Here is a 14,644-nt window from a genome sequence, read left to right as displayed (position 1 = left end):
AATTTTTTTATTTATTTGGCAACAATTCAAACTGCTGTAGACTCAAGTAATAACAACAATACTTTATTTAAGGACTTCTGCTCCGCAGAGCACCGCAGAGGTTGATATACGTATAGACATAGAGTACCAAAACACAGTGAGAATCCATAGGATTACAGCATATACATACAGTTATATAAAAGATATGTAGAAAACAGGGTAATTTGCTTATAATGGAAACAATGAGTAATAAATTACAGTGCAACAAATAACATACAAATTAAGAAGCAATGCAAAGTATTACACAGATTAAAATACAGAGAATATAATTAACCCTAATGGGTATTGAATGGCAATGTAAAATAGAGACTAACAAATAGGAAATAGAACAAAGCGATGATGGACATAAAAAAAAAACTGGTTACATATACTTATAAATACCCATATAGCTATTAGGAGTCGTTTTTCGCGTGTAGGGAAATCTTCTATTATTACCAATTCATTTAAAGTAACTCTCAATGAGGCACTGGAACTCCTCTAGTAGCATGTGATTGCTCAACAGTTCATTTAGGGAACAAGGCCATGAAATACCAGCCAGCGTCAGCAAGAAGTTGGATTCTGAGTCTGTTGCTCTCCATCGCAGCGCACTGATAAATGTAGTGCAGTGGCCCGTTTTCTGTATTGCAGACTGTGCACTTGTCATCACCCTGGATCTTGAATTTTTTAAGGTAACTGGCGAAAGACCCATGTAGACTGAAGTAGTAGATTTAGAATATTTAAATGCAAATTCTTGAAATTATAAATATAGTAGACTCTCGATTTAGAGAACTTCGGATTTAACGGGCCAAGTATTTCTGCCAGAAAAGAAAAATTTACAACTTTTTATTAATTCGGTAATACAGCGTACTAAAAGATTAAGTCAGACGTTTCAACCGGGATGCTTCAAAATATAGGATTGAGCAGCGTTATAACACTTCTAACGTGTATTACTAAAAGTACAAAAAGCGCAATAACGCTTGAAAAGAAAGTAAGGAAACAACATACCATACATTGATAAAGAAGTAAGGATGCCGTAAGAAATTATTTCGAAGTTGATGTTCACCATTGAAAAACACTGCGTTTTTTCAATGAGTGTTCAATCCACATTTTAATAATATTTTTATTCTTACATACACTCTATAATAGCACATAGTGCATTTTGTAAATTATAAGATCATTATTAAATTAATACATGTTTTCAAAATACATTCGATTTAACGAACATTCGGCACTCCTTTTCCAATTAGTCTGTTGAATCGATGGCCTACTATAGAGAAAAATTACTCTCATGTAAGAAAATAATTATATATAATTTAATTAAGCAAAATTATAGATTAAATAACAAATATTGAAAGATTCTGGTGATATATTCTGTTCGAAGAGAAAGCTTTGAATAATTATGTTTGATTTTTCGGTATATATATTTTGTATGCAATTTTTGATGAACCTATACTGTAGTTTCAAATATCGAATTGAATAAAATTTAATTAATCTGATTTTTAGAATAATAACGGATTAATTGATTTTGGTCAGCAAGTCAGTAATTGTATATTTACAATTGTAGTGCAAGCAGAATTTAAATTTGAGGAACGTGTGATAGCATTTGGTTTCGGCTTCAAATGTCGCACTTTACTAATTAAACTGAATCCATTATAATTGTAGGGATTTAAAAATCCATAAAATTTATTAAACCTGTTTTGAACTTTAAATTATAATCTATAAAAACTATTAATATAATTTGACAAAATGTAATAAAAAAACTTACTATTTTTTAATTTTTACTTGTTTAAATACAATAAAGGAATTTAATTATATAAGACTGAATTTCTTTAATATTTAAGATAGGTGTTTCTGAAAAACTGAATTATTTAATTTAAATTATAAATTAAATAGACAAATTTAAATATTCTTTTATTAATTAAATATCCCGAAAATAATGGAATTGTTGTGTGCAATTTGATAATGGTAACATGATACATTTCTTCATTTCGCAGCGAATTGTGATTTAAAATTTTATGCGATATTTCTATGTTATATTTAAACCATATTGTTGTAAAATAAAACTTTTCTAAGAAATTTTTAATCATCATAATCGACGTGATTGATTTATAGGACTGACTGTGGAATGGATATCATTTAATTTCGCATCTTTTTATAATTAAAATTGGGTAATTTGATTATTGAGAATGCATCTTCTAGAACATAAGTAATTTTGTCGTCCAATATATATATATATATTTATATCTCGTTACCAGATTTGTTGCTGGCCTTCTCGGACAGTTTAACAGTCGTCTAATATATTTTATAAATAAATATTTCAATAAATTATTTTGGTTGCATTCAAACTTGTCTGTTCTAGAAGTTATTTTAAAGTTTTTCCTATTCGAAATAAAAATATATACAGTGAAAACTCGATTACTGCACTTGAAGGGATCTTTCACATAATCCAGAAATTTGTTTGATTTTTGTGTTTTGAGTATATGGAGCACCATGCGTTTAATGTTTCATGAACTATAAATACTATACAACAATTGCTGAATTCGAAAGTAAATTAATTTCCTCAAAATTTAACATTACGTATAGACCTAGTTTCGCGGCGCTACAATCGTCAGATGAAGCCAGTTACATGGAGAGTTTGGTTTCTGTGTAATTATACTCTGATGTTTATGACTGTACACGTTCTACTTTTTTGTTTTTTATTTTTTGAAAATCGTTTTGGATAATTGAAGTTCTGCTGTATATGTAATTTACATAAACTTTTCTAGTTATATCATACTGCCATATTATATATATTAACTCTCTTTTCTGTGGAAACTTTTTACCATGCCCATCATGGATTTGACTAGACCCACAACGATTGTCCGGGTTGACAAGGCCTGTCCTGAATTTCTCAGGCTTTGTCTCTCATCGAAATTAAATAAAATTTATTCCATAGTTATTCTAGATTACTCCCGAAAAGTTTTGGGTTCTGTTCCGGGTTCCCAGAACTGCATTTGACACTTTTACTGTTTCGGCCTGTACTATTTCGGACCTGTACAGTATTTTTTAATATTAATATTAGACATTTACACATAAAATACACCTCGTATTAATACAGCCAGAAAAATTTTATTATTTAGATTTATTAATAAAATTTAGATTAAAATGGTTTGGCTCGCTGTATTAATATATTATATATATAATTTTCCAATATTTTATTTAAAAATATTTGGCGATAATAGGAAGAGCTTCAAAACTGTCAACCTCAAGAGTGTAGCGATTACTGAATGCATATAAATTTTATCATGTGATTTAAACAGCTAATGTAAGAAGAATATTTATAAACAACGAAACTAATGTTAACAGTGAACTGTTTGTTAGAAACAGTACCTCAGAGCCTTTAAGTAAAACGTCGTTAATATCATAGAGCGGGGTAGCGATCTATACTAAAGCTCTGCCATGCGTGTTAAAGTACCAACTTTGACCCTTAATATCTCCACTACCATTGAACGGATTTAGATGAAATTTAAAATATTTAGTGTCCGTAACGAGTACTATAGACATCTTAAATTTTGAATAAATTTATTGAATCATTTTGAACTTACGCAATCAGCATTTTGTCACCAAGATTTACGAGAGAGAATAGCTACACCGAACTACCGAATAATGCAGAAGGAGTCTGCATATATGTCCAGCTCGTTCGAGAGCTGACCGACTTGTATTTGCACTTTTGAAGGTTTTATTTAAAAATATTAAATATTTATAAAACAGTAGCCCAATTTTTAAATTTTGGCACATTATTGGTCAATCAGTTATCACGTGACATGACGTAGTCAGGCTGTCGCGTGGGAATAGAATTATTCTGTTTTGAAGTTATTTATGACTGAAAAACATTTAAAATCCCCTCAAAAAAACTTATGGTATCAAGTTGAAAGTAAAGCTAAACGAAAACATCTAAATAACTTTTGAAAGTTAGCCTAACTTTAGTTTAACTTTTCAGTATTCTTGTGCTCTAACTGTTACTAACAGTTAGGGCACAAGAATACTGGAAGTAGATTTGACAATAACACTCAATATGTGAGTAAAGTGCACATTGCACAGGCTACAACTACTGGAAGTTTTGGATGAAGCAATAACCCCATAATAATAAATCAGGAAAGCAAGCATCGTCACTGCAAAAGGTTAGTTCCTTAAAGTCGCGCACTTACAATAATTTAACTAAACATTAGAACACTTTTAAGCAATATTAGTGAAGGCACTTTAAGGCATGAAGTAAAGCTTAAAGCTTTTTTTGTGATGATGTTTGCTTTCCTGATTTATTATATTAATGATATTGCTTTTTTCAAAACTTCCTGTAGTTGTAGTCTGTGTAATGTGCATGAGCCAAAATTAATTTTAATTGTTTTTATAGTTTTCTTTTTTGTCTTTTGCTTGGAACTCATGGAAATCAATCACGTGCAGGTTAGACGATAGAACGCAGAGTTAAGCCAATCACTAGACGATTAAGAAAAGTATAAAGGAAAAGACAGATGATTCTGCAAAAAGGAAGTGATGAGAAGGGCGACAAGTCAAGAAAAGGAATTCTGGGCCTGTTAGTTTACAAAATAATGCTGAGCATCAAAATGCCAATCTGTTATTTAATTAAACTTACAAGTTAGTTATTGTAAATTGTCCGTTCACGTAATCATTAAGTAATATGTAAATATAAAAAGACTTAAAATAATTGTTCAAAATTTTTGAATAACTCAATGACATGTTTCGTTTAGACAAGCTTTAAATTTTGAATATTGTATTAATAACAATAAGAAATTAATTGAATCTGCAATGATAGCATTAATTAAACCACAGATTTCGGGATGAGTTAATTTATATTGGATTTGATTTATGGTTCAGTATAAGACTATAAGGAACGCAATACGTTGGCGATCTGTCAAGGAAGGTGCCTCCCTTTAAGGACTTTCAATAGGAAACTTGACTCCTATTTAGGTGTTAAACATATAACGAAAATTTCGAGAAACTCCACCTAACCAACCAGGCGCAAATCTGCAACCAATCTACTAGTGTTTAGTAGATTCGTTGCTGATGTCCACACAGTCATAGGTAGCCTAAACCCATAAACATAGATTATAGATATGGGTTAGGCTACCTAGCTTTGAGTTCTGAAATGCCACGTCTGTCGGGAGTCAAGCTGGAATTGAGAAGCGGAGACCGACATATCCAGCACTCTGTTTATCTATAGATCTACTGTATACTGACAGTCAGTTTTTCTAACCAGCTTCAGCGTAACGCAGAATCTTACAGGAATATCCTCCTGTTTCTCACTTGAAGTCTTGGAGACCGCCAGCAGTTGTTAAAATCTAAGCATTGGTAGACTAAATTCGACTTCGACCCTCCAGAACGATAAGGCGCGAGGCTATTTGACCGACATATCAAACCACATGGAAAAATTAAAATAAATAAATTTTTTCTTTTTTTGCGAATTTGCAGCAGGATATTTTGTTTTAATTAATCACAACTAGTAGTATCTAATAATTACGTATATGATACAAACTTAATTTGTGTTATATGCAGGAACACCGAAGGAAGAGGCAGCATGTTCATATTAATCAGAATATCATAATTTTGACATACTAAATAAAACAAGCGTCATTTTTACTGCGCAAGTATCAGAAAAATATTTTTATGACATGAATAGAGGAAAACCGGACCATCAGTTCGGAATCTCAAACTGGTGGTTCTGATTCTCTCTTTGCAACTCTTATTATGGTAATTTCTTTAACAGTCTTTCCTCCCTGTAAGCACTAAGAGAACCTCTTTTTTGCAAACCCGTTATGGATTCGGCCAGACTTATAATGAGGCGGCCGAGTGGTGAGGTATGGATCTGACATATCCGGACGGACCACCCCCAGAAAAATCCTGAAGACTTTTCGACCGATCCGGATTCGATTCCGGGTACCCCAGAGCGATAGACTGCCATCTTGACCGCTCGGCCATTCGGTTGTCTATTATGGTCATTATAATACTGATGAGTTATAAATTCTTTATTTTAATATCAAAGTAAGCATTAAAATTGAAAATTTGAAAATGATAAAGAGTAGAAAAATAAAATGGAAAAAATTTGAAATTCGATAAAATTTAATTTTTTAATATAAAATTAGTAATATTCTTTAAAAAGCTAGCAAGGACTCTAGCATGGCTTTCTCGTCACTCGAACAAGTGGTAACGGAAAAATCGTGTGGCGCCATCTGTTATAAGAATTTATAAAAAATAATTTTTTGTAATATTAATTATTATAAAAGGCAAAAGCCTTATTTTTGGAGTCACGGAGAGAATTTTGTTTAAAAATCTTGTAAGTGCTAATAACAAGTATAGTTTTTTTTCTTTAAGCCTGACCTCATTCGAGGTATGATTACACTATCCCCTCTCCCTTGACTTATAATCTCCAAAATTTAATAGCATTAATACACCATATATAGAAGTATTCCTTCTAAATTTCAAAAGTTTTGGTCCACGGAGTCTTGAGATAAAAAGTAAAATATAGGTCCATACACACAGTTATAGACTATACACGTACTGTACAGTACATCCAGACACAGAACTTTGTTCCTTTTTTTTTGGTGTTTTTGAAATCACAGACAGTGGCAGATTTTCCCATTAGGTCCACTAAGCCAGGCCTAGAACCGCAAGGGTTTGGGGGCGCAAAAATTCGAAATAATAATAATAATAATAACAACAGCAATAAAATAATGTTATTCATAAAAGAACCAGTGAAAATTAAAAGCAGAAATAAAATAAGAATTATATTATTACAGTTGAGTAATATTAAAATATTAATATATTTTTCATTAACAGCGTGACAGTACTAATGAAAGAAAACCGAAAAAAAAAATACAGAATAAGAGAGATACAAATTAGTGTTCATTAATAATAATCTACAAGAAAAAGAAGAAATACTAAATATATAAAATAAAGAAAACAGAAGGATGGTATGAAAATTATAGAAGTGATATAACTGTAAATAAAATAAAAATTGGGCTAGATGAAATAAGGCATGGATAAACATTAAGATGTATTATAATCTTTATTCATCTGAAAGGAAATTAAACAGGTTTTCAGTATTTGAGATGTATAATGACGGGAAAAGTAATGAAGAAATTAAAAGAAGAGGATTGGAAAAAGAGTCATTTAACAAAAACAAAAGATTTTTATGGAAATGGCCAAAGAAAGAAATAAAAAAGGCTGATTAAATGTCTGTAGTGTATTACTCGTATTATATAGAGTAGAACTTTAACATTAAAGAAGAAAAATGGTGAACTACTTGAAATCTTTAAGATGTGGATATGAAGAAGGGTAAAATAAAGAGTTAGAGGAATTTGGTTAAGAATAATGACGCATCATTTAAAAAAATGAGAGAGGGGAAAATATTACTGGATGAAATCAAAACGAAAAAGAAAAATTGAATTAACCACATCTGGGCAAGAGACTGACTGCTTGCTGAGAATTGTAATTGAAGGAATGATGGCGAGTTGCAAAAAGAAAGGAAAAGAGGAAAATTACACTAATTGATGACTTAAAAGCCGAACTGATTCACTCTAAATTCAAGAACCAAAGACAGATAATATACAATAGAAAAAAATGAATTTGATGCATATGACAAAACATCAAACCGATCATACTATGTATATGTAATATTCATATAATAAATAACGAAAAGTGTAGAATATAAAAATTTTATCAAGTATTTTATTCTTGAAATAATTTAAGAATTATTCTTGCTGACAAAAGCATGTCATTCACTAAATTTGTATTCTTCATATTAAAATTATAACTTAGTCTTATATTGATACATTCATTTGTTATAGTTGCCTCTAAATCTAAAATAAAATATTTTAAGGTTTATTGACATTGTTTTTAAAAGCTGTAATCATTTTAAATTGAAATCATACATGATGAAAGAAAAATTACATTAACTTTAATAAGAGTATTTTAAATATTTTCAACTTTTAATATAAAGTTTTCTTAGATAAATGCATTTTTTTAATGCTTGTCAACACAACATGATATAAAGTAATTAAGTGTATATTACTTTTAAACAAATTGAAATCGTTAATTATTAAACTTTTTCTATTTAAATTTTATATAAAATACTGCATCACTTTAAAGAAAATTTACCATTTTTTATTGCCGGACGAATAATTCTCAGAAACTTATTTTATTAAAAAGTAGATGGCCTGTAATTAATTTTTTAATGCTGTCGGCTGACAGTACCAAAAGCATTTTCATTTACGTACTATACATGTAAACAACTCGCTTTAAAAGACAAAACTTTAAATTCGGCCTACACATTTATTTTTAAAAATGTATTTAAGCTTGAAAGAACATTTAAATTATGAAAGAAATAGCATTTTGTGTATAGTGTTATATTATAATTCTTTTTATTTACTAAACAAATAATTGTATAAAATGTTAAACTTTCAAGACGATTAGTTTATATATTAAAACGGAAGAAAGAAAATCCACAGAATAAACGTGGAGAATTGTATCTATTTAAATATATTTTTAAATGTAAATAAAAGATGTGTTACGAAGACATTTCCGGAATTAACGTAATTTTCTTAATAAATTGAACTTTTATATATACAGTATTTTTAAAAATTAAATTAAGAATAAGTTAAAAGCCACAGATATATTTGGCTAAAGATACAGAAATTAGCGTAGATTCTTCGTAGTCTTTCGAACGGTAATTCTTTTATTTTTTCTTCGTAAAGGGCGCGTTATTAAATAAATATTTATGAATAAGAAAGAATATGAAAATTAGTTTAAAAACTAACTCTATACAAATTCTTTACATAAAGAGTTTCTAATAATTTCAAGATGCTAAGGTATAAGCAAAGCCTTCTCTGAAGGACGAACTTCATCCTTTTTTATCATCGTGGAGGATTAGTGATATAAATATCCAGTAATAACGGGGAAAATTATTTCAATACAATTACTGGAAACATTTATATTATAAGATTGGCCGAATGGCCGAGGCGATTAATTCCAGTTAGAGAATTTGGGTTCGAACACAATCGGGGTTTTTTGTATGTATAAATAAAATACAGCTAACTAATATTTATGAATTTCTTTTTACTGTTTACAGCTATTTATTAATAATTAGAAATTTAAATCCGTAGTTATTAGAAATAAATAATATAAATCCACAAAACGATTTGGGGTCTCCCCAGTCATCGAGACTTGTGTAATATTGTACAAGTGGTTGTGTAATATTACAGGTAAATAGCTTTAATTCAAATGCGAGAAAGAGAATTAAGTACAAAAATAATAGACTTTTTAGAATAGTTAAAGAATAAATTCAAATATTTAGTTTAAAATATTTACTTCATAGTTTATATATTTTATTTGATGTAATATTCCTGTTTAACCATTTTTATTGCTGGGATTTTTGAAAAGATCACTTAAATGAACAATTTTAAAGTCCGGAAGATATATTTAGTTAAGTTTTTAACGTTTAAAAAGTTAAAAATTTAAGGATAAAATATATATTTAAAAATAATACAAAATGAAGAATAAATATACACTGTGGGCCATTAAAATTGCTACACCAGGAAGGAAAGCAAATAGCAGAATCATGTTTATTGTACACATACAGTACAACGGAAGGAAGACATGATTAAATTGACAGGTAACCTTGAGGTACAGAGCATACCCAGAATATTGTACCTTTCATGCAAATTTCGCGTTTGTTGCGTGGTGTAGCAAATTTAATGGCGAGTAGTGGAAATAAAATATGCCGTCTTCTTACATCTTTTCCAACCACAGGGATATATTTAACACTGGCAGAGTGGTTGTTTTTTGAGGTTCTTCCCAGGTTTTTAATTTTTTTCAGAGCGACTTTTAATCAATTTACATAAAGCCTCAAAGAAAATATTAACTCTGCTAAGTGTCGATTGTGTTCCTATAATTAGAAAAGATGAATACAAATAAAAATATCTATCTCACATGTTTATTTTCGAGTTGAATTGTTTTTCACATATTTAATTTTATGTTTTTATTCTCCACAATATATGAAACATCGAATTACACTACACTACTCAATAGCTCTACTGACTCAAACCCTTTTATTTTTAATTTGTCTTTTTAATTTGAGTAAAAAAAAAAAAGTTATTAGGAGCTAGATTAAACGAATAGAGTGTTTGAGGAAAAATAACAGTTCAAACTAAGTTTAAATATTTTAAAAATGAGAACATTTAAGCTAGTAATACACTTGATAATACACTTGAAAATTTTCTATATTTATAGGAAATATTAAACTAAAAGATTGTTATATTGTAGGTGTAATGCTTCATAATTTTCAAAGTTTTTGTAAATGTATAAAATTTTTCCTGAGCTATTCCATATATTTAATATAGAAACTATTCTCTGTTTTAACTTTTAAATATATATATATATATATATTTGAATTATTTGAAGACGTAAATTACGAATAGTAGTCTGGATGATTCATTGTAAGTAAACTAGGTTACGTTGATTGAGTCTTTGACCTATATTATTCTTTTATTTGTTATAGGAAATTTCTCATCTGAATAAATATATTATTTGATATTTGACATGAAATATAAAAATAAAATTTTCTTTGTAATACACTTACAGAAAAAAAATGCTTCGCCCCAAGTCTTTTGCTTTAATTTGTTTTAGATATATTTTATAACATTTAATCAATATTAAAATTAAGATAATTGCAAAATAAATTTTGATATAATTTTCTGACGATTATTAAAAATGGTTTTTCTGAATTGATGCTAATGAATTTTTCTCAATTAAATTTAATGAAATTGCATTATTTTGTCATTAGAGTTTTACTTAATTATATAAGTTAACCAAGTATTTACATATTATTAATTTTTGCAATAATATTATAAGATGGCAACACACGAAAATTATTTAGACGAAAGTTTTTAAATTTAAAATATATTTTTCTATTATTAATTTTTTTTTTGCTGAAATTAATTACAAAAATTGCAAATTTTTCAATTTAATTTCAAATTTATGTAATTCAAGCTTTAATAAAATTATCTCTAATTATTTAACATTTTATTTTGTTAATCTATATGAAGATACAATCTTAGAATAAAAATGTTAAGTTTATTAATTGCTAAAAAATTCTAAAACTTGTCTATAACCCAACTAATTGAAGGTAAAACTTGTCTATAACGGACAAAATTAAAGGCAGTGATAATTAAAAATGCTATGAGCTATACAGACTATAACTTGATCATCAAGTCAAGATTATTTATTCTACGATTGATTCTATTTCTTCTATTAAAATTTGTTCAAAATTTAAGATAATTCATTTATAATTTTAATTAATATTTGAACATTAAATAATATATTTATATTATTGTTTTATAAGTACTTAATATTGCCTAACTTTTGTCATAATTGTTTTCTATAAGAAAACTATTTATAGATACAGTATATGTTCATTCGCTAACGTTTTAAGGTTCTGTGCTGTACCTGAAAACAATAAACACAGTAAATTTAATTTAATATTATCGAATAATTTATAATTTACATTAATAACGTGTTGTAGTTGTACGATTATTCATTATTATTATAATAAATTAAATAATGATATAAAACATAATTATAATGTTGTTACTGTAAATTACCTAAATAGGTACGATAATCACCGTAATAAAAATAAATATTTAATAAGAAATTAATAATTATAATTTATGTAATAATAAATATAGTCATATGATTATTTATTACAGTTAATTGCGTTTATTATCTTAAAATTTAACAGAAACCTTGAATATGTTATTAAGGATGTACAGTACGGTACTGTACGTACATTAAATAGTTCAGTATAAATATAGAACGAAAACAAAATTATTTTCATGGTTAAAATACGTGATTTTAACTTATCTTTTTATAAATTGATGTTTCCAGCTGCTTTTGTGAATTGGATAATTCAAAATTTTACTACTTTGTTCCGGAAAGTGTCGCAATTTGAATTTCGGTCATGCCATTTACAATATTCAATAGAGGATAACAGCTACAGATAGCCTTAAAGAATCCATATATAAACACAGAAACTTTGTATATGAAGCATTGTTCACATCTGAATACCAACATGTTCAAACTTTTGATATTATCTGTAGCAGCTTTTGCAGTTTTTGCACATCCTGGGAGTTTTGTAAGAGAACGTTTTTCAACTAAACGTCTTACGAATGGTCGTTCCATGTTAGCTTTGATGTGTGGTTGGTACTAGTTTAAACATATTTCTATTTATAAAAATTATTAATTTATTATATAATGATTCAAATTTTATATAAAAACTTAAATTTATATTTATTTTACAGTACCAGAGAATTGCACTACGTTAGAAATGAGAGATAAAATTCGCAGTTGTATGCCAGATCTGGTAAATTATATTTAATATTTCTAAATTAATAATTAAATTCAATTTGTTTATGCCGTTTATAAACAAAAATTTTTATTCTTGTATACTTTTTCTATATTTATGTTTTTAATAAGTTTGTATTTTCGATTTTTATTTGTTAATATTTTTCTATATTAGAAACTAATTGATAATTTTTTTTTATCATACGAGTTCTATCATAATAAGTTTTTACTAATTTTTATTAATATTTTGTTAATTTTATTATATTTTAGGCTCAAAAAGCTTGGAATGAATGCGAAAATACATGCGATGGAACTATCACAAGAGAGGTACGTTTATCTCATTTTAATATTTATTAAAACACCTGGTTTAAAATTATCAAGTTTGCTAATATGTTATAACTTTATTAATTAATTTACGAATTTTTGTTTTATTTTCTATAGTTAAGAGAATGTTTACTTGATGTATTGGCTAATGTTACAACCGCTCAGGTAAGCCGTTATTAAGATGATTTTAATTAAACTTAATAAACTTTCTAAAATAAAGAAAATTTTGATTCGACAAATTAAAAGTAAATTATAAAACCATCTTTGTCTTTATTTAGGCAAGAAATTTATTTCGAGCCATCACGGACATCGATAAACTTCAAGTATGAAATCATTTAAAATTAATTTTTCTTAAAATTTTTAAATTTTTAACGTTAAAATTCTTAAAGTAATAACAAATTTTGAAAATATATTTAGTAATTAAAAGAACTAAAATTCTATTATTTAAATGAATTTTTATAAGAATAATATGCAGTCGAATCTGTAAATAGCCACCTCTATACGACCATTGTTTCAGGAATGTTTCTTTTTAAATGCCTACAAAATAACCTCTAAAGAACGGCCATGTTGCCGTCAGTAGCCGTTATTCAGAGGTTTTACTGTATTAAAAGAATTTTACCGAATGCTAAAATATAATATTTCATCTGTTTTTTCTTAGTCTTGTGTTGGGGAAGATTTAAACACAACACTAGTCAACTGTTCAGTGGTAAGCATTAAAAATTAAAATATTTGAAAATATTGGAGCAATTTTAATATAAAATAAGCATTTCCTTGTATATCATGCCACCCATTAACTAATACAATATCTCATTACAGAAATTATCTCAGCGAGTTCGTGGATGATTCTAACATTTCTGAAGTGGAAATTGTTCATTTTGGATCTTTTAATTATTTTATTATTAATTAACTTCAATTTGTTATTTCAAATATATATAAATTCTTTAATAAAAATACGTTTTTCACGTTTAATATGTCTGTAATAAATTATTTACATTTGAGAATGATATAAAAACAAGCATAATTCTACACAACATTCATATAAAATTAACAATAATAACATACCAACAATTAGAGATTTAGAAAATATTTTAAATAAGCAATAAAAATTTAGTATAAAAAATAGATAAATGTTCTGTATAAATTATATAAACTGAATTTACATTTTCTCATAACTACTTGTGGTTAATATGCGATTGAATATATCTTAAATCTCTTCAAATGACTATTATTTTTGGATTTTAAATTAGATTAATGATTCATAATGTTATGAACAGGGCCACCCAGAAAGTAAAGGGAGCTTGGGACAAAATACATATTAGGGACCCTATAGCAATAAGGAAAAAAACAAAAAACACTTATACAGGGGCCCTAATTTTTCGGGGTCCCAGGTGATTGGCTCCGTTTGCACCTCCCTCTGGGCACCTTCGGTTAGGAATATAACTTCATTTAACACTCGAAAAAAATTACAACTTATCATTATGTAACGTTTTGTCTGTCGTTAAGTAATGTGCACCGATAGAATTGTTCTTATATTTTATCACTTAACACAGTTGTAAAGGTCGCTTTTAGCGTCCTAAGTCGAAAAGCCACGCGACAGAGATAATTAGTCCCACCTGGAGTTTGGAGCCATAAACGGCCGGGAACAACAAAGGGAGTAGCGTTTCCGTTTATGGTACATGTCACTGTGTTGGCCACGTGTTGGTCGACTTGTAAAACGTAAACAAGGGACGGACGCGAACGTAAGCTACGTCGTCGGGCGTAGGGCGGACGTCTTTGGAAGCTCCCAGGGGAGAAGAAGAACCTGATTGGCCGCAAGTTGTCGCCGTAGAATCCCTTAAATTGGAAGGGTGGCGGAGAAACGGGGAGAAGGGCAAGAGACTGATAATACGGTAGTCTCAGGCACTTGGACAGC

At 28.4% G+C, this 14,644-nt stretch overlaps 1 protein-coding gene across 1 annotated transcript; it reads left to right on the top strand.

The window, feature by feature from the left end:
• Positions 1-11,875: 11,875 nt before the first annotated feature.
• LOC136977891 (uncharacterized) lies at positions 11,876-13,690 on the top strand. The gene is made up of 7 exons (XM_067273484.1): positions 11,876-12,263; positions 12,366-12,427; positions 12,679-12,735; positions 12,850-12,897; positions 13,011-13,055; positions 13,391-13,438; positions 13,549-13,690. The coding sequence occupies exons 1-7, from the start codon at positions 12,107-12,109 to the stop codon at positions 13,573-13,575; spliced, it is 444 nt and encodes a 147-aa protein (XP_067129585.1). The 5' UTR covers positions 11,876-12,106; the 3' UTR covers positions 13,576-13,690.
• The last annotated feature ends 954 nt before the right edge of the window (positions 13,691-14,644 follow it).

This window comes from Centruroides vittatus, unplaced genomic scaffold (assembly GCF_030686945.1).
Source record: "Centruroides vittatus isolate TY-2023 unplaced genomic scaffold, ASM3068694v2 contig_482, whole genome shotgun sequence".
Classification (NCBI taxonomy): Eukaryota; Metazoa; Arthropoda; class Arachnida; order Scorpiones; family Buthidae; genus Centruroides; species Centruroides vittatus.
The sequence above is the reverse complement of the archived record's forward strand: the minus strand, read 5'-3'. Positions and strand labels throughout refer to the sequence as shown.